The following is a 19648-nucleotide window of genomic DNA, read 5'->3' as shown; positions in this document are numbered from 1 at the left end:
TAAATCTTTACAGTAGCAACATCAGTAAATCTTTACAGTAGCAACATCAGTAAATCTTTACAGTGGCAACATCAGTAAATCTTTACAGTGGCAACATCTGTAAATCTTTACAGTGGTAACATCAGTAAATCTTTACAGTGGCAACATCAGTAAATCTTTACAGTGGCAACATCAGTAAATCTTTACTGTGGTAACATCAGTAAATCTTTATTGTGGTAACATCAGTAAATCTTTACAGTAGCAACATCAGTAAATCTTTACAGTAGCAACATCAGTAAATCTTTACAGTGGTAACATCAGTAAATCTTTACAGTGGCAACATCAGTAAATCTTTACAGTGGCAACATCAGTAAATCTTTACAGTAGCAACATCAGTAAATCTTTATTGTGGTAACATCAGTAAATCTTTATTGTGGTAACATCAGTAAATCTTTACAGTGGCAACATCAGTAAATCTTTATTGTGGTAACATCAGTAAATCTTTATTGTGGTAACATCAGTAAATCTTTACTGTGGTAACATCAGTAAATCTTTGCAGTGGCAACATCAGTAAATCTTTATAGTGGTAACATCTGTAAATCTTTACTGTGGTGACATCAGTGAAATTTTGTTTTACAATTTTTTTACATTTTTTTTTTTAATACATGTTTTCATTTTCACTTTTTTTACCAGAATGACCCTATCTGATTACAAAGATATATTTTCAAGAGACAAACAAACCTTCTGTGTGATAGTGGGACACATCACAATTCAGAATCAATATTGCTAAAGTTGAATGTAGGAAACCAAATTCCCGTGACTGTATAGAGCTCCATCGCCGTGTTGACGACTCCTGTAACAAATATTGGATCATCAAAATAGGGTGATATGGAAAAAAACAACAGAAAACACTGAATTTCTTCAGTTGTCCTTGATTTCAGAAACAGTTCAAAACATATATAAGTGTTTTTTGTGTTCAGTATTTTCAAAAATTCCATATGTATCTATGATGCTGAAACAGTAAACAGAAAAAAAACCAATATCTATATCCCAATAACACTCAAATATCTGCCATGTATTGGAAACAGCTGACTGCACAGATTTAACCCAAAGGGATATACAATGTACATCTATTCCCAGAAATCACAGCAGAAAATACGACGATGCTCCATGTATCTACAACGAATTGGATACCTAGTAGGAGAACAGTTCTGAAAGCTAAAGAACTGGTATCACCAGAAATCATTGAGTCAGTATAATTAAACTTAAATCAAGGTAGGTCACAGAACATGTGCTCTATGTATGTACAGTACATACAAATGTACTTACGTGGTCCTCAAGGTGGTGATGTGACTGGCCGAGGAGGAACGTGACTAGTCGGGGGAAGCCTCGTCTCAGGAACATGTGGGTACATGCCTTCGTGCCCTGAAAAAAACCACAAATCATATCTATCAGTCGTGGAATTGTTGTCATGTGATTGGATGAAGGCCACAGTTCTTCAAATTAATTTAAGTTAAATCTACATATAGTTCTGTCTGAGTAATGAAGATAGCAAATTTGAAATGTAATCATTCTTATTCACTGGTATGTAATTTTACTGAGTCTTATTGACCCATTGAGACACGAGCTCTAAAATACAGTATATGATAACAATACCCTGTAGTACTGTGAGTACCGGTATAATACCCAGTAATACTGTGAGTACCTGTATAATATCCAGTAATACTGTGAGTACCTGTATAATACCCGGTAATACTGTGAGTACCGGTATAATACCCAGTAATACTGTGAGTACCTGTATAATATCCAGTAATACTGTGAGTACCTGTATAATACCCAGTAATACTGTGAGTACCAATATAATACCCAGTAATACTGTGAGTACCTGTATTATACCCGGTAATACTGTGAGTACCTGTATAATACCCAGTAGTACTGTGAGTACCGGTATAATTACCCAGTAATACTGTGAGTACCTGTATAATACCCAGTAATACTGTGAGTACCTGTATAATACCCAGTAATACTGTGAGTACCAATATAATACCCAGTAATACTGTGAGTACCTGTATAATACCCAGTAATACTGTGAGTACCGGTATAATATCCAGTAATACTGTGAGTACCGGTATAATACCCAGTAATACTGTGAGTACCTGTATAATACCCAGTAATACTGTGAGTACCTGTATAATACCCAGTAATACTGTGAGTACCTGTATAATACCCGGTAATACTGTGAGTACCTGTATAATACCCAGTAATACTGTGAGTACCTGTATAATAATCAGTTATACTGTGAGTACCAGTATAATACCCAGTAATACTGTGAGTACCTGTATAATACCCAGTAATACTGTGAGTACCTGTATAATACCCAGTAATACTGTGAGTACCGGTATAATATCCAGTAATACTGTGAGTACCGGTATAATACCCAGTAATACTGTGAGTACCTGTATAATACCCAGTAATACTGTGAGTACCTGTATAATACCCAGTAATACTGTGAGTACCTGTATAATACCCGGTAATACTGTGAGTACCTGTATAATACCCAGTAATACTGTGAGTACCTGTATAATAATCAGTTATACTGTGAGTACCAGTATAATACCCAGTAATACTGTGAGTACCTGTATAATAATCAGTTATACTGCGAGTACCAGTATAATACCCAGTAATACTGTGAGTACCTGTATAATAATCAGTAATACTGTGAGTACCTGTATAATACCCAGTAATACTGTGAGTACCGGTATAATATCCAGTAATACTGTGAGTACCGGTATAATACCCGGTAATACTGTGAGTACCTGTATAATACCCAGTAATACTGTGAGTACCTGTATAATACCCAGTAATACTGTGAGTACCTGTATAATACCCGGTAATACTGTGAGTACCTGTATAATACCCAGTAATACTGTGAGTACCTGTATAATACCCAGTAATACTGTGAGTACCTGTATAATACCCGGTAATACTGTGAGTACCTGTATAATACCCGGTAATACTGTGAGTACCTGTATAATACCCGGTAATACTGTGAGTACCTGTATAATACCCAGTAATACTGTGAGTACCTGTATAATAATCAGTTATACTGTGAGTACCTGTATAATACCCAGTAATACTGTGAGTACCTGTATAATACCCAGTAATACTGTGAGTACCTGTATTATACCCAGTTATACTGTGAGTACCTGTATAATACCCAGTAATACTGTGAGTACCTGTATAATACCCAGTAATACTGTGAGTACCTGTATAATAATCAGTTATACTGTGAGTACCTGTATAATACCCAGTAATACTGTGAGTACCTGTATAATACCCAGTAATACTGTGAGTACCTGTATTATACCCAGTTATACTGTGAGTACCAGTATAATACCCAGTTATACTGTGAGTACCTGTATTATACCCAGTTATACTGTGAGTACCAGTATAATACCCAGTTATACTGTGAGTACCTGTATAATACCCAGTAATACTGTGAGTACCTGTATAATACCCAGTAATACTGTGAGTACCTGTATAATACCCGGTAATACTGTGAGTACCTGTATAATACCCAGTAATACTGTGAGTACCTGTATAATACCCAGTAATACTGTGAGTACCTGTATAATACCCAGTAATACTGTGAGTACCTGTATAATACCCAATATTTGTAGCCTTGTGTACTTACCAATTGTACATAGTGAAACAGGACCTGGAAATATTGGGTGCAATTTTTACAGTGATCTATCACATCCTTATTCAGCATCTGAAGCAGGTGCTCGAGGATTTCATCAAAGTCCTTTTGTGTCTGGAAAAGGAAAGGTATATAAAAGTACTTCAAAACATGTATATGTACTAAATTAATATGAATATTATGATATTCAAAATCCTGAAAAATAATTACAGAAATATCAGTGCTGAAGTCATTTAACATTTTGAAAAAATATAAAAAGTGTATGTTGTACCATATACATATTTATAAAATATATTAAGTTTTTTTTCAAAAAGTTGTACTTTTTACTATTTTTATAGATAGAATAAAATTGTAACAAAAAAAGACACATGGAAATTTTTTCGTTGATTTAAAAATATTTGGAAAAAAAGAATCAGATTTAAGAGAATGATTTAATGGCAAATCTAGCTGTACCCTCATGTTCTATGAGCAGCGAGATGACACCAGAACATATATGACTTGTTTTAAAGTCAGTCTTATGTTGAGCCAGACTTGACTTAACATTTGTTTTTTGTAAAAAACCAATTAACAAATGTTAACTTTACTACAAAAACAACTTTACTTCCATAAAAAATATTCTCTCAATGAAGCAAATACAAAGATCACAGAATTCTCTAAATAAGAGTTACAGAGTACAATACATATATGTACAAAGATGACAGTCTGGGTCAAACTTATCTTCACACTTAATTAAAAATCAATCTGATTACCACAATAGAATTAAAATTATCTTTGATAAAAGAGAGATACAAAGTTTTCACCTGTGAGGATAAGAGACTACATACTGGTGTGTATAATCAAACCCATCCATAAAGGTAATAACAATGATGTATGGAATACAATCAGAAAAAAAAAATGTTACACAAACAGAGATATGTTTATTAGGGCGAGAGGTGAACAAAATCTAGGTTTGCACATCAAATACATAAATTTATAGGCTGCCATAAAATATGTTGAAATTACAGGAAAAAAGGCAAAATGTATGTAACAACGTTACTATAAGTAAGATATTCTAAAAATCAAGCTAAGCTTTAAACAGGAAAAGAAAATACAAGAGTTGTCAGAAGACAACATAGTTCGCTGAATGGGCTGAAAATCATAATTAGTCTTTTAAAAGTAGGTCAAAGGTCATGTCAAGGTCAGCAGGTCTACAGATGTCACAAGGAACACATGTAAAATACCTAAACTATAACCTGATTAGTATCGACACAACACTGTTCTATCAAAAAACTTTAACCTAGCAGTCTACGATCAACGCTGGACTTTAGTTCCAGCGACCTCATAATTTGCCCACACCACATGAAGTATTTATCTATCCCACTGAACTGTCCATCTGTTTATATTGGTTAGGTTTTGGAAACTTGAATACTGAAGTCAACTAAACACCGATCCTTACAAATGGTTACATTTTACGGGGTATTAAACCAATGCAGTACATATCAAAAGTAGGTCACAGTAACCTAAATTTTCTGTTTCCTTGAATTAATTGTTTTAGATTTTGCATTCACCTCCATTTTCATCAAAGCAGGAGTAGAGAAAATGTATTAAAATTTCAAAGCAATATGCCATTAATATTCAGTTTACATGTATTATGAAAATAATTTATCAAGATTAGTATGTTATGTTTTTTCCATTTTTTGCCATGAAATGTCTTCAAGATTTAACTTCAAAGGATTCTTCTACCACAATAGCCAGTAAAAAAACACACATCAAGTTACTGGTATCAAAAACTAAATCTTCCAATTTGTTACATACCATTCTCCTTCTAGTTGGAGACAAACCCTGTGAAATATACACAATGCTTTCTATTCAAATTTAAATAAAATTTGTTTTAGATACATCCATCTTTTGATCATAACTTATTTTCCCTCTTCAATTCTTAAAATTTGGTTAAAGAAATTCTAATTCTTATTGGAAGGTCATTGATGAAAGAAATAATTCCCTTCACATACACTAGATTAATTCAAGGTAAGATGACAATAGATGGCCGATTCATTGTGTACTGGAATAATTATGTGTATTTTTTTTTTTACTCCAAAATAATAATAAAAAAATTTAAAATCTTGCCAAAATGTCAAGGTTAAGAGTAATACTGCCATGCCCAAGTAAAATTTAGATCATTCCATATTCTAAGGGCTCACCCAAGTATGTGGTAAAAGGACCAGATCCTGGACTTAGCCTAGAGCTTAATCATTTCACTTTTTAGGGATGAGATATCCTGAATTTGTAACAGATATATGTCTTAAACTAAATTCAGAATTACTTTCCACATCTTATGTCATATAAACTTAAACTTGAAAGTACAGCTTTTCAGTCAGTGAGCACTCATTTCTTGATTTCACTATTAACACAATCATGTTATGTATAACTTTCATGATCTCTGAAAGTGATTATGTACTTATATATGTCCTTCGATGTTTTTTTTCCCCTGATATTACATAGGAATGTAGCAACATGTAAGAAGTGTAATTAAGATTAACCATGCTAATTAATTTTGCACTTCAGTCAAATTAACAAACATGTAAAAACAATACCAATACTCTATAAAGTTTTGATATGTTGTTGTGTCTTACCTGTATTCCACCATGCTTGAAGTAGCTGGACATCAGAGCATCTATGATTCGTGCAAAGGTATATCGAACTTCTCTGTTAGGACATTCTAACAAAAACGGTCTATAAAAAGAAAATTGTAAAAGTACAGAAAACAATCTTTAATTGCACAAATATGAAAACGGACTTGCAGCAGGCATAAAACGATGTGAATGAATTTACATTTGATAAAATGTAGTTCACTTTCATTGCTGAGGGTAATTCCAAATCCACATAAAGATGTTTACTTTGAAGTCACTTAAAGCTGACAGTGCAAGTTAAAAAGCATCCAATTGAGATTAAAAAAAAAAAAATACATGTACAGATTTCCAAAAATTGTTTCCGAGACATCCCCTAGTTATGGTAGTGTCATATCTAAGGACGGGTAGACATTTTTCTTTTTCACAAGAGAGGTACATTTAACAGAAGACAAGAACAAGTTTTCATGCAAAATAATGCTGAACTTTTTTTCTCTCTCTTTTTTTTTTTTTTTTAAATTGACTGCTATTTCTTCATTACTTAGTTATTCTTTAGTTAAAAAGACTGAAGCTTTATTGGGATATCAGTTAAGTAAGCAGCCATTTTTCGAATATTAATTAAAGGTATCAGTCCTCTTTCCTGAAAAAGTAGGGACAGGTAACATATCAAACAAACTATAGAATGTGCCAAGGGAGATAATCCAAAACACAACTAAAAAGAAACTTGGGTCAAGAAAACAGTGGCCATTTTCGTTTTTGCGGTCCAAATGGTTAGACCACTCAGACCAGTGTTGTTCGTTTATGAAATAAAGATGGACCTGGTGATTTTATATTGTTTTCAGATGAGCCTTGACAAAGACTTTCAAGGCCTGTATTAAAATTTGTAGGTCCGTCAAGACTTATGTTTGAAATATTACATTTAAAAACTGACAAAGCGGTTTGTCCGCATAAGCGAACAGGCCCCAAGTATGTTTGCGCTAGATCCTAATATCTACAAAATGTTTGTAGCAGATTATAACACCATGAACGTGATAACCTGCTAGGAATACAACACTTACTTAATATACGAGGATCCTTCGACTCCGGACATGTATTCTACCATCCATAAACACGCCTCCTTACAGCTCAGGAGTTTACACTCTATCGTCTCCGCCCATTCACTTAGTTCCGTTCTGAAAGTAAAACAGTAAGTGTCATTTCTTTTCTTTTTTTTTTTCTTTTTCATTAGCATAACTGTATATGTAACTTTTTTTTCTTTTTTAAAATTCTAACAAATTATGAAACAGACTATACTTTCAAGAATTAATGTTATTTTTAAGATATTTTTCATGATTATTTTATCCTTGAGAATAGCACTCTTTAAACTTGATATATTCAAAACTTAAGTGTCTGAGCTTATCTACTTTTTCTTGTCGGACATGAATGAAAATATTTAATATATATCAAATGTACATTCCCCACCAGACAATTACGTCTTCTGCTACAACAAAATTATAGACATTATCTAAGGGGGAGATATGAAAAACAGTACATACTTTGACCTCTTTTTCGTCCTGAAGAATGTGTTAAAAAGATATTTCATTCCTAGCTGGAGAGATTGCACAGAAATGGCAGTAAAATCTTTATTACTCCGACTTCTCTGTAAAATAAAATTCCAGTAAAATCTTTATTATCCCGACTTCTCTGTAAAATAAAATTCCAGTAAAATCTTTATTAACCCGACTTCTCTGTAAAATGAAATGGCAGCAAAATCTTTATTATCCCGACTTCTCTGTAAAATTAAATGGCAGCAAAATCTTTATCCCGACTTCTCTGTAAAATTAAATACCAGTAAAATTTTTATTACTGACTTCGTCTGTAAAATAAAATGGCAGTAAAATCTTTATGACCGCAACTCCTCTGTAAAATAAAATCACAACTATATATTATTTCAGATCTTTCAAAATTATCAATACATGTATAACAAAATGGCAACAAATAATCTACATTTAATGATCCAAACAACCAAGTAGATTCATTAAAAAAATAAATTACTGTAAATCTTTTGTTCTCTCTTCGTTTTAAATTTGCTTTTAATACAGCATTTCATGTGAACAGAAACAGAAATTACTGAAGTGTTCTCAAAAATTCAGATGCAAATAATTTGTACTTTAAAATCTGAACATAGAATATATCCTGTATCCCTTAGTTTTGAGCATAAAGATCTACAAAGGTTTAGACAAATCTAAAGTACCTAAATGCCATACTTTTAAATCTGAACATCAACATGGACATCATCCCTTACCGAGTATAGATCTACAAGGGTTTTCACAAATCTGAAGTATTCAACATTGTAGACATCTCGATTTTTGACGAAGGTAAGATTTTCTCCTTGTATGACTTGGTGAATGCTGGCCGGCATCTGCTCTGTGAAGATTCCTCGTCGTTCCCCCTTGTGGACAAGTTCTGTCAATTCCATAAGACTGTCAGAATCTAGTCGCCCTTTCCTAAAATTCATATTAAACATGCGGAAAATTAATTTAAAGAATTAGGACAACAAACAAATAGCCAATGTTTTTTTTAACAAACATCAATAAAAAAAATATAACCATGCACTAGAATATGATCCAGTTTGATTTACACGTTAAACATTTAAAAAATTTCACATTATGTAACAACATCATGAGTAAATAAGCAATTTGGGATTTTACAAGGTCAATTAGTTAATAAAAATAGAATAGGAGACATACTGTCACTTACTGAGAATATATATACATATAAAATTAAATACATAGTGGGACTCTACAAGTTAAATTGTATGAACCTTCAGAAATGAAAGAAATGACAGTATGGATGAATTGACAGACCTATGGATAGACATCGATATTAAAAAACCTGAAAACTGGTGATGAAGGAGATTTATTGATACACTACTTTTATGTAGTTTCTTTTCTCTAAAATTTCTGTTTGCTTGCGAAGTTTGTCACTCTGTCAAGACATCAACAGCCCGGGTCATTTTGAGGTGGGGTACAGTAGCTGGTGGCTACCTCCTTAACAACCTAAGTGAGTCCATCGGATGTCAAATGCTATCCAACAAGACCAAAAGTCTCTTGCTCCAGGACAGAGCCATGACAGCACAGAAAAGTCTGTGATCTTTGCGTCCTGAGAGAAGTGTCCTGGGTACATAGGGATTAAACCACACACCTGAGACCTTCACCGGACATTTAGTCCGAAGTTCTATTGCCAGATATCATGGCCTCCACTCCACTTCTGTATTGTTTTTGTAAGTATTGTACAACTAATAGTGCATTTTTCATTCTAGCTATGAATGTTGATATCCAAAGATAACATCTAAAAAGATTCACAAGATGTGAAGTATACCATTGACAAAATTTTATGCGATTTACATAGAAGAATTTTATAAATATCATATATATTCTTACCCTAAATCAGGGACGACTCTTTTGATAATCTTTGTTTTCTTGGCAGAACTAGGGTTTTTCGGTTCCTGTACTTTCTCGTAAAACAGCATGTAGCCATTCCAGTACCGCACACGGTCATCTGGGTAACTTGATGCTGAAATCATTTTAAAAGAGGCAATTAGTTATTGTTTTTATATGTAATTACAGAAGACCTCTCAGAAAAGTAATTAGTTCTGCAAATGTTATGATATTGGTGCTTTTCGTGAGAGGTAAAAAAAAATTAATTATCTGGGAGGTATAGCAGGAGTTTGATCATTTGAAAGCCAAGATATGTGATGTGCACTTTCTTGAAAGTTATGCACAAAATTCTTAATTAACTTTATCATTTTTAAAGAATTCTGGCCAATTCTCAAAATTACCAAAAACTCTGGCTTTCCATCCAAAGATTGAATCAAAGTTATCCAAATCTATATAGTCTCCTAAACTTAGTTGTACACCCTATATACCATATTTGGTTGCCAATGTATTTATATTTTTTGAAAAACTGAGCTTAATTTAATGACAAAAGAATAGTAAAGGATTTGATATTCTCAAAAAATCTTTGCTATAGATACTGAATATGTTGAAGCTACATTGTACTACAAGACAAAACTTACATGATTCGTAAACTTTGGCTTTATAAGTCCCACCAAAACACTCCGCCTCCAGAGTCTCATCTGTCATCTCGCACTCTTCAACGATTGTGTCGTTAAACTTGTACCATTTGCCCTTATTAGGATTGTCCATCACGGTACCCCTGTACATTGCAAACGAGTTAATAAATAGTAGTCAGTCAATCGCTGAGTCAGTCAACAGCCGAGCCAAGTAGTGATCAGTTATAGACTTTTTAGGATTGTCCATCACAGTACCCCTTTACATTACAATTGACAGTCAATAGCTAAGTCAGTCATTAGCCAAAGGTTAATGAGGTTTCCTTGAGGTGAAATGTATACAATATGAATTTAAGATATGCTGACAGAGGCAAAAGTTTGGTCTTTTTAAATTCACAGGTTCATAGAACCTACATGTTCACTGGAATAAATTAAGAAAATCACCATCAGTGAAATTTTGTACAGAAGGCATTGTGATATCAATTATTGACAGAATATCAACTTTCCTGAAAAAAAGAAACATCAAGTTAACATCTCCAGCTACTGACCTCCACATTATTATGATCTCACTGATGAAAATTTTATTATCTTTTATAAAGATCATATCTCAGAAGCACACGACAAGGACAGAGAATTATCTAGTGGGACATACCTTCGGTCTTTGATAAATGAGTAGTAGTGTCCAGCGTTGGCTTGCCCGCTGTGAACCACAACTCCTACCAACTCATAATTTATCTGCTTTGACTCCACTGGGGAACTCTCCACTACTTCAGAGAGTCGATCATCTAACGATGAAGTTGTCTCCCCTGACTCTGACTCCGAGCTGCTTTCTGCATTTTCTGTAACCTCTTCTCGCCTTGCCATTCCCTCTGTTGTGTATGGTTCCATGTCTAGCACCCACGGAAACTGGAAACATAATTCATAGGTAACACATAGTTTTTTTTAAGACAGATGCTAGTATTACCACAAACTACATTGACTTAAACCATCAGCCTACCTACATTAAGTACATTTTTAATATAATTCCTTATCCTCATTCAACATGTCATAAACCCAGGGGTCAACACATAAACTTTGTGTCAAAGATGGGTGTAGGCTTATCGCAGGACAATGAAATGAAGTTCAGTAACATTTTAACTGAACTGCAATAGAAATTGGTGGGCTCATTACCAGATATGAGTTTATTGCCAGATGAATACAGTATTTCATACTTTTTCATATTCTTGTCAAAAAGAAAAAGATTTATTTGCTGTATTTATTGCCCTGTCAATAGCCAGGGTTTTTTTGAGGCCAGGTATCCTTGTAATAGTTGGGTTTATTGCCCTGTCAACAGCCAGGGTATTTTTGAGGCCGGGTATCCTTGTAATAGTTTGGTATATTGCCCTGTCAACAGCCAGGGTATTTTTGAGGCCGGGTATCCTTTTAATAGTTTGGTTTATTGTCCTGTCAACAGCCAGGGTATTTTTGAGGCCGGGTATCCTTTTAATAGTTTGGTTTATTGCCCTGTCAACAGCCAGGGTATTTTTGAGGCTGGGTCTCCTTGTAATAGTTTGGTTTATTGCCCTGTCAACAGCCAGGGTATTTTTGAGGCCGGGTATCCTTGTAATAGTTTGGTTTATTGCCCTGTCAATAGCCAAGGTTTTTTTGAGGCCGGGTATCCTTGTAATAGTTTGGTTTATTGCCCTGTAAACAGCCAGGGTATTTTTGAGGCCGGGTATCCTTGTAATAGCTGGCTGCTACCTCTTAAAACAATATACAACATATCCGCAGCATGCCATCCAGGACAACTGAGGGTGGAGGTGAAGTGTCTTGCCCAAGAACATAAATAAAATAGCAAAAGAAGGTGAATGATCTCTAAAAAGAAACACAAATTGTCGTGAGTTGAGATCAAACGGCCCACCTCGGACCTCACTTTATCACTAGTCCTCCACCTCTGGGGTGCGAGTTCGAAACCTACTTGGGGCAGTTGCCAAGTACTGGCTGTAGGCCGTTGGGGTTTTTTTCTCAGAGTACTCAGGCTTTCCTCCACCTCCAAACCTGGCATGTCCTTAAATGACCCTGGCTATTAATAGGACGTTAAACAAAATAAACCAAACCAAAAGCAGTACTTGGATAAAGGATAAGTTCAGACCATCCTGTCATCAATTTGTTTCCTCTCTATAGTATTATGATAATAATTTCAAAATAAAACTCACCTTGAAATAATCATCAAACTTGAGTGCCCGATTAGCTTCCCAGTCGTAGCCGAACCTTTTCAGTTGGATACACAACAAAGGAGGAAGTGTCTTAATACACATCCTTTTTATGGTGTTTCTCTACAAGTAAACAATCAAACTGTGTACAGCACTCTAACCTCTTCAAAACAGAAACATAATCTTTAATAGTAAGTCAGTGCTATTTCATTAATAATGTTCTGCAGATTATATTTCCTAAAAAAAAAAAAAAAAATCAATAATCGAAGACATTCATGTATGTTTATCAAATAATTTGGCTTCATTCCCAATAATCATTATATTTATCTTATTACAGTTTGGTCAGTAAGTAAAATATTAGATTTACATTGAATATGAAGTTAAAACATGTACATCTACTTTGTGTGAAAGAACCAATCAAAATACTGTGGACAATGATAAACAGAAATTAATGGACAATCTCCGTTTCGACCTCACACCTGGGTTGACTGTTTTCATATTCATTATTTTTCATTCATGTTATGCACCAAGAACAAATATACTATCTATCAGACTATTTATACTGCTGTTAATTTCAGTTTAATTATATCACAGATGATGATAAGTAGTAGTTACCTTTTCTCCACACTTTTCACAAAAGTAAGCGTTGTCCCCGTCTAATAACTCTCCGTGGACAAACTGGTCAAGGGAATCCTGTAATGTGGCATTCTTTACCGTCAAATTCAACGCAAAGAATGACTCTTCTCTCTCATACCTGAACAAAATGGAGTTGTGTTACACAGGAACATGTCACAATGTATTCCATGCAAATTCACAATCAAAGATATAAATCAAAATTTGAAATTTAATTTGTGGTAGAGGAACAATCTTAAGGTTTTTTTGGGGTTTTTTTTGTGAGATAAACCACTTTGTTTATTTCTTAAAGTCACCTTTCAGGTTTAATTCCTTTAACTTTATCTTAATACATATTTGTGAATTACAAATTTTCAACAGCTCAGTCACCCTTAGCTGCAATATTTAATTCTATTATCAAAGTTCTAAATTCTAAACTGAGATGAAAATGTTACCATATTTATTCTGCAAAACATGCCTAGTGATAAGCCCACCAATAGTCTAACAGTGGTAGAAATACAACACATGTTATATCTCTATTTTAAAACAAAAGTTCATGGGTTGGTTCACTGAGCTTCTTACAGGATAAACATGGTAGGTCACTATTTCCAAAACTTGCCTATGAGGACAATCTTTACAAATCTTCTGGTCGGAAAAAATCCCTTCAAACTTGGACTTGAACAGTTCTTCCTTTCCACTTTTCTGAAATCAAAGTAAAACATTTAAATTTCAAATCAGGTTAAATGTTGACAAACCTCCTTGAAGTTATAGAGCCACCTTTCTGAATCCTTAGAAGAATATCACCCCATCAACAGACATGGTAGGCGCCCAACTGTTCAAATCTAGAGATAATGGAACAGTTGTTGTTGACAGAGGGATCTTGACCAAATCTAGAGGTAACAGTTGTTGTTGACAGAGGGATCTTGTTCAAATCTAGAGGTAACAGTTGTTGTTGACAGAGGGATCTTGTTCAAATCTAGAGGTAACAGTTGTTGTTGACAGAGGGATCTTGACCAAATCTAGAGGTAACAGTTGTTGTTGACAGAGGGATCTTGACCAAATCTAGAGGTAACAGTTGTTGTTGTTGACAGAGGAATCTTGACCAAATCTATAGGTAACAGTTGTTGTTGACAGAGGAATCTTGACCAAATCTAGAGGTAACAGTTGTTGTTGACAGAGGGATCTTGACCAAATCTAGAGGTAACAGTTGTTGTTGACAGAGGGATCTTGACCAAATCTAGAGGTAACAGTTGTTGTTGACAGAGGGATCTTGACCAAATCTAGAGGTAACAGTTGTTGTTGTTGACAGAGGGATCTTGACCAAAGGGAGATTCCAAAGAGGTCGAATAAATATTTTTTTCTTACAAGGTTGACATGATTTAATTGTGAACTTGTTGAACTGATCATAAATACCTTCATGTGTTCATCCACCTGGTCAACCAGGGCCTGGAAGAAGTCAAAAGCATCTTGTTGCTCGCGGATGTTAATGGACTGTCCCCACAGCTGAAACACTTTCCAGAACTTCTCTGGCTCATGATACTGTAGCTTACTCTCCATCAGGTGACCAAACACTTGCTGGATCTGGTAAAACACACTGAAACAGGACAAATATTCACACATCATTCTGATTCCTTCATACATGTACATTCTAATAATGATTTTTGTGGATACCTAAACAAAATTTCTGAAAAACACACTGACATGAATTGTGGAAATAAGGCTAAATTGTACATCTATATACCGGTAGGTCAGTGATATATGATATACTGCTGTACATGTGATATCCATACGAGACTTTTATTAACAGTTGGAGTTCTGATTTCTGAGTAATAGAGTTAGACACCGAGAAGATTAAGTAAGACATTACACAGAGATTCGACTGAGAGAATAGACAGTTTGACTTGGACCACTCCAGTCTGTATCAGGGCTAAGCACAAACACGTCACATGCAGGGACATACATCTACAAACTCAAGTTATCCTGAAACTACACATAGTCTAGCTCTTTACAGTCAACTGTCACAAATGAAATTAATACCTTTTAAATGATTTTTGTTGAAAAGGATGGAATTCATATCCAAACATGACAAGGTATTACAATTTATACATGAAAGTCGTGCAAATATCAACATCTTTTAAATTCTTATTTTCACAGACCTTTCTTCCTCTATTTCATCATCATCAACACCCAGCACACTCTCAGGAATGCCCGGTGCCATGTATAGTTGTTGTATCACAGAATTCATGTAGCAGGTAGCTCCTCCATTCTTCAGACCCACAAAGCCACACCGCGCCCGTCCATCAACAGGCGGTAGGTACTGAGGATAATACAATATAGTTTGTGTAGTATAAAGTCTATCGAACCTTTCCTACCAATTCAAAATTATAATTGTAACAGCAATCATACTGATCTGGGATAATTTTTCATAATTTTTTTTTATATATACATTGTATTGTTTTTTTTTTGTTTTTTTTTCAAAATGTTTTTCTTGTTCCACTGTATGCTTCAGAAGATCCTGTAGAATTACACAAACAAATTATGTGAAGACATTATTCTAGAGAAGAAGAGAAATTCGGTAGAAAAAGGGGTCAGAAGTTTTCAACCAGCTGATGTTGTCAACAAAATCAGTAACCTTACCTCCCATTCATTGGCACAATCAGGTTGAGGTAGGTGATGCATTTGAATGAGTTGTTTACAAATGTCAGTAAGGATTGGCAGACTGTTGGTGGCCAACTCAGCCAGGAGTTGATAAGCTGCAACTCGGGACTCTGAATTACTGCACCTGTACAAAACACAAACAGGTTATGTTCAAGACATCCATTGGTCTTTGCATGAAGAAAATGACCTATTTATATGCAGTAAAACAACAATCAAATGATCAAAACATCTTGCAAGTCAGGATTTTTTTCCCACTTTCCACTCATTTTTTAGGACCTTAGTATATACTTATAAGAAGGTTAAATCATTGATATAGAATACAGCACTCGACAGGCAATAAGCTCACCACCACCCCTCCTCTATATTTGTGTGAAGTTTCATTGAAATCGGCCCTTCGGTTTAGGAGGAGTTGTCCGGACAATATTAAAGTTATGGTTCTTATCGGAAAACATGTTTATAGTGACCAGTTGCCATAGCAACCATAATTTTGAAAAAAAGAAAGTGGCATGCACATCTACACATGGTCCTCTATATTTTTGTGAAGTTTCATTGAAATTGGCCATTTGGTTTAGGAGGAGTTGTCCGGACAAACTTAAAGTTATGGTTCTTATCAGAAAACCTGTTTATAGTGACCAGTTGCCATAGCAACAATAATTTTGAGAAAAATAAAGTGGCATGCACATCTACACATGATCATTAATATTTGTGTGAAGTTTCATCGGAATTGGCCCATCGGTTTAGGAGGAGTTGTCCCGACAAAATGCGTCTACAGACAGACGGACGGACGACAGACGGACAACCTGATTCCAGTATACCCCCCTAACTTCGTTGCGAGAGTATAAATATAGGGGAGGGGGCTTATTACTGACTGTAGGCCTGGTTCCAAAACAGATTTCATGCCAACTTAAAATAGGAGAGGCTACTGTCAAACCTTTTTGCGTATTTTTTACCTATGCCGACCTTTTGAAATGTGTGTAAGGCTGTTGTTTGTATAAAAGGAAATCCCAAGCTATAATAACCGGTATTTATAGTATTATTTTTTACCATTTCACACTGGTAAATCGAGTGGGGTCCATATAACGGAAATGCATCAGCGAAGTTACAATACAGTATGCATATCTGCAATGTTTTTGCATGCCACACATTCAGTAGTTGTTAACTAGGTTATAAATTTTGTCACTAACATATACATGTACATAATACACGTCAGTTATAATGTGCAACAAGTTCATATTATGGAGTTTGATAAAATAGTTTTCATAGCAGACAGTTTTTATTTTAATACTGGTATCATTTAAACTGACATAGACGATGTGTTTTCATTAAAGACAAATATGACTTGTCCTCCAGTTGTCAGAATTCACTTGAGGCGCAAAGGGCTGATGTTTGTTTAAACATGGCATGCAAAGTTAACCACACAAACTTACTAGGAATATTAGGTTACATATTGACCTATATATAGGAATATCAGGCTATATATTGATCTACATCGTCAGGTTCACCTATGTATCTACTCACCTCTGCCACTAATTAATGGGAGAATGAACTAGCCAGGTATTTAACTTACTGGTCAAGCATGTATTATTGTGATATCTCTATTTCAACATACTTTGGATTGGCCTCAGTGAGGTCGCCCTTGAGATTGGAGTCATCCATACTATCCATCATGACCTTGGAGGCCGGGAACAAGAAGTCGTTGAGAAGGTCATACACCAGTCCTCTCCCTAGCAACAATAAATCAATTATAATCGACTCCCCTACATGTCTCCTCTACTGTTTCCAACAAAAATCAGTGACTTACTGAAAAGATTGCCTTTATTTTTATTGCATTATTATTCATAGCTTTACAAACTGTTCGAAGGAACAGTATTTTTTTTTTTTTAGAATTCTGGAAAAAATAATAGTTTTCTCCCTTAATATAATTTCAATGATACTTTTTATTGTGATTTTTTTTCTGTCCTTGAAAATGGAGACAGAAATGAACTGAATACTGTATATGAAGGAAAAGCTCCTTTCGATTACCGATCACAAGGAATAATAAGTCTTACCAAATTCCTCTTTATCCACACCCTCGCAGGTAAACAGAGTCTTGATGAGTTTCAGGTGACCAGCCAGTAAGCTATTGTCTGTGTCCGACAGGTCTCGGTTCGTCGACGGCACAAAATTTCCTAGCCAATTGATCTCATCCTCCAACATTGTAGCTATATCTAAGGACAACTTCTTCTGGTCTTCAACTGCAACCATGTATAATAATGATGTATAATAATGTCATGTAAACAAATCTAGAAAATAAACAGTATACCAGGTATTTCTTTGTCTTGGACTACATGGCTTATTTTCCAAACTAACTTTTTTCTAGATTTTTTTTTAGCGACAGGCCAAGTACGGCTTATTTCACCTTTTTTAATGAAGGCAATCACATCTATTAACCAAATTATGCATTCTCTGACTATAAATCTGTATTAATGACTGTAAAATTTAATGTAAAATATTTCAAATTTCACAAATGAATACCAATTCATAACATGTTATTCACATAAATGAGACATTCTCATAGTTATATTTAAAACCAAGCCTACAACTTCATAAATACAGCTTATTTTCAAAAAGCTCTTTTTATATTTTTAGATATTTTCCTTGCAGGGAATCAGGGTTTACTATCAAAAACGTAATTGATATTCTTTTGTATTCATATCTACAAAGCAGTTTTTATTACACAGCAACAGGATACATACTGCTTAAGTTTTCCAACAGTCGACATCGCAGATCAAAATACTGTGAACACTGCATTAATAACCTGGAATGGCATCAGAACACATAAAAACACCTTTATTTATCAGGTACACACTGGTTTGGAAGAAATACAAGCAAAATATATCTATTGCGTCACAGTTCATCTATTGTGTTTTTATAGAAAATTAATTCAAAATATGAAATATAAAAAAAAATCATCACAGTGGCATCTTGTTTATGGTAAGAATACCTATACATCTTGTTTACAGTTACATGTACAAAGGACTAATACAGGGCATGATATCAAAGATGTGTATAACTCACCTCTGACTAGCCCCCCTTGTGCTTGCAGATGACACCCAGAAGGGAAGATAGGCCTTGAGGAGAACTTTCAAGATAAACTGATGTGGAGTTTGATGTCCTCCAGAGTTTACAGTGCTGACTTCATTGGGAGATATTTGTGTTTGACTGAGAAGATAAAACTGATCAAGCGCTGCGTTTCTGATGTCAGCCTGCGAACAGCCTACCAGGATGTCGATAATGAAGTCGCTCACACATGGCAGGGTATAAAACGAGGCTGAAAATGACAGCATAGTGACAGGAATCACAAACAAAGTAGTAAAGATGGCAATTACTTGTGTTGAATAGAAAAAAATTGATGATTATAATGACTGTTATTTCTTTTGTGTTGAACAAAAGATTTAATTAATGACATAAATGAGTTTGTGTAATAGTATGCCTTGAAATAAAAAATACCAGCATAAAACATTTCAGTCTCAAATTCAGCTGATATATTTACAGCAGTAACTCCATCCATCTATTAAACTTTATGAGAAATGCCAACAAAAGCTATTTCATTGTCAGTCATCTACATTAAGTCCGAGGCCATGTGCTTACCTAGTAATTCACTCCGCAGTTGAAGACATGCGACGAGAATTTCCAAGGCTTCCTTGGCTATATTGCAATCCTTTGAGGAGATAAACGTCTGTCTCACACACACTCCAGCATGTAGTGTTTGACAGTCACTATCACTACCAGTACTAGCTGTGCTGCCTGTTAAACCACAACAGAGGAAACATGTCACTACAAATCTAATTCATTATCATAACTCTTTTTC

General features: G+C 34.7%; 1 protein-coding gene across 2 annotated transcripts in view; it reads right to left on the bottom strand.

The window, feature by feature from the left end:
- Window positions 1-19648, bottom strand: part of LOC117325502 (ubiquitin carboxyl-terminal hydrolase 24-like) — a 75672-nt gene that overhangs the window by 27413 nt on the left and 28611 nt on the right. For both annotated transcript variants that reach the window (XM_033881762.1, XM_033881763.1), the window contains 21 exons: window positions 19429-19584; window positions 18856-19108; window positions 18534-18595; window positions 17847-18032; window positions 17408-17522; window positions 15778-15922; window positions 15297-15457; window positions 14554-14734; window positions 13760-13842; window positions 13144-13282; window positions 12532-12651; window positions 10989-11242; window positions 10343-10482; window positions 9708-9840; window positions 8570-8771; window positions 7821-7924; window positions 7344-7457; window positions 6292-6391; window positions 3674-3793; window positions 1309-1404; window positions 721-832 (listed from right to left, as the gene is read on the bottom strand). In XM_033881762.1, the coding sequence (XP_033737653.1) occupies window positions 721-832; window positions 1309-1404; window positions 3674-3793; window positions 6292-6391; window positions 7344-7457; window positions 7821-7924; window positions 8570-8771; window positions 9708-9840; window positions 10343-10482; window positions 10989-11242; window positions 12532-12651; window positions 13144-13282; window positions 13760-13842; window positions 14554-14734; window positions 15297-15457; window positions 15778-15922; window positions 17408-17522; window positions 17847-18032; window positions 18534-18595; window positions 18856-19108; window positions 19429-19584 (2976 nt within the window). The remainder of the gene's footprint in view (window positions 1-720; window positions 833-1308; window positions 1405-3673; window positions 3794-6291; window positions 6392-7343; window positions 7458-7820; window positions 7925-8569; window positions 8772-9707; window positions 9841-10342; window positions 10483-10988; window positions 11243-12531; window positions 12652-13143; window positions 13283-13759; window positions 13843-14553; window positions 14735-15296; window positions 15458-15777; window positions 15923-17407; window positions 17523-17846; window positions 18033-18533; window positions 18596-18855; window positions 19109-19428; window positions 19585-19648) is intronic.

This window comes from Pecten maximus, chromosome 4 (assembly GCF_902652985.1).
Source record: "Pecten maximus chromosome 4, xPecMax1.1, whole genome shotgun sequence".
Classification (NCBI taxonomy): Eukaryota; Metazoa; Mollusca; class Bivalvia; order Pectinida; family Pectinidae; genus Pecten; species Pecten maximus.
Note: the sequence above shows the minus strand (reverse complement) of the source record. Positions and strands in the feature narration are given on the sequence as shown.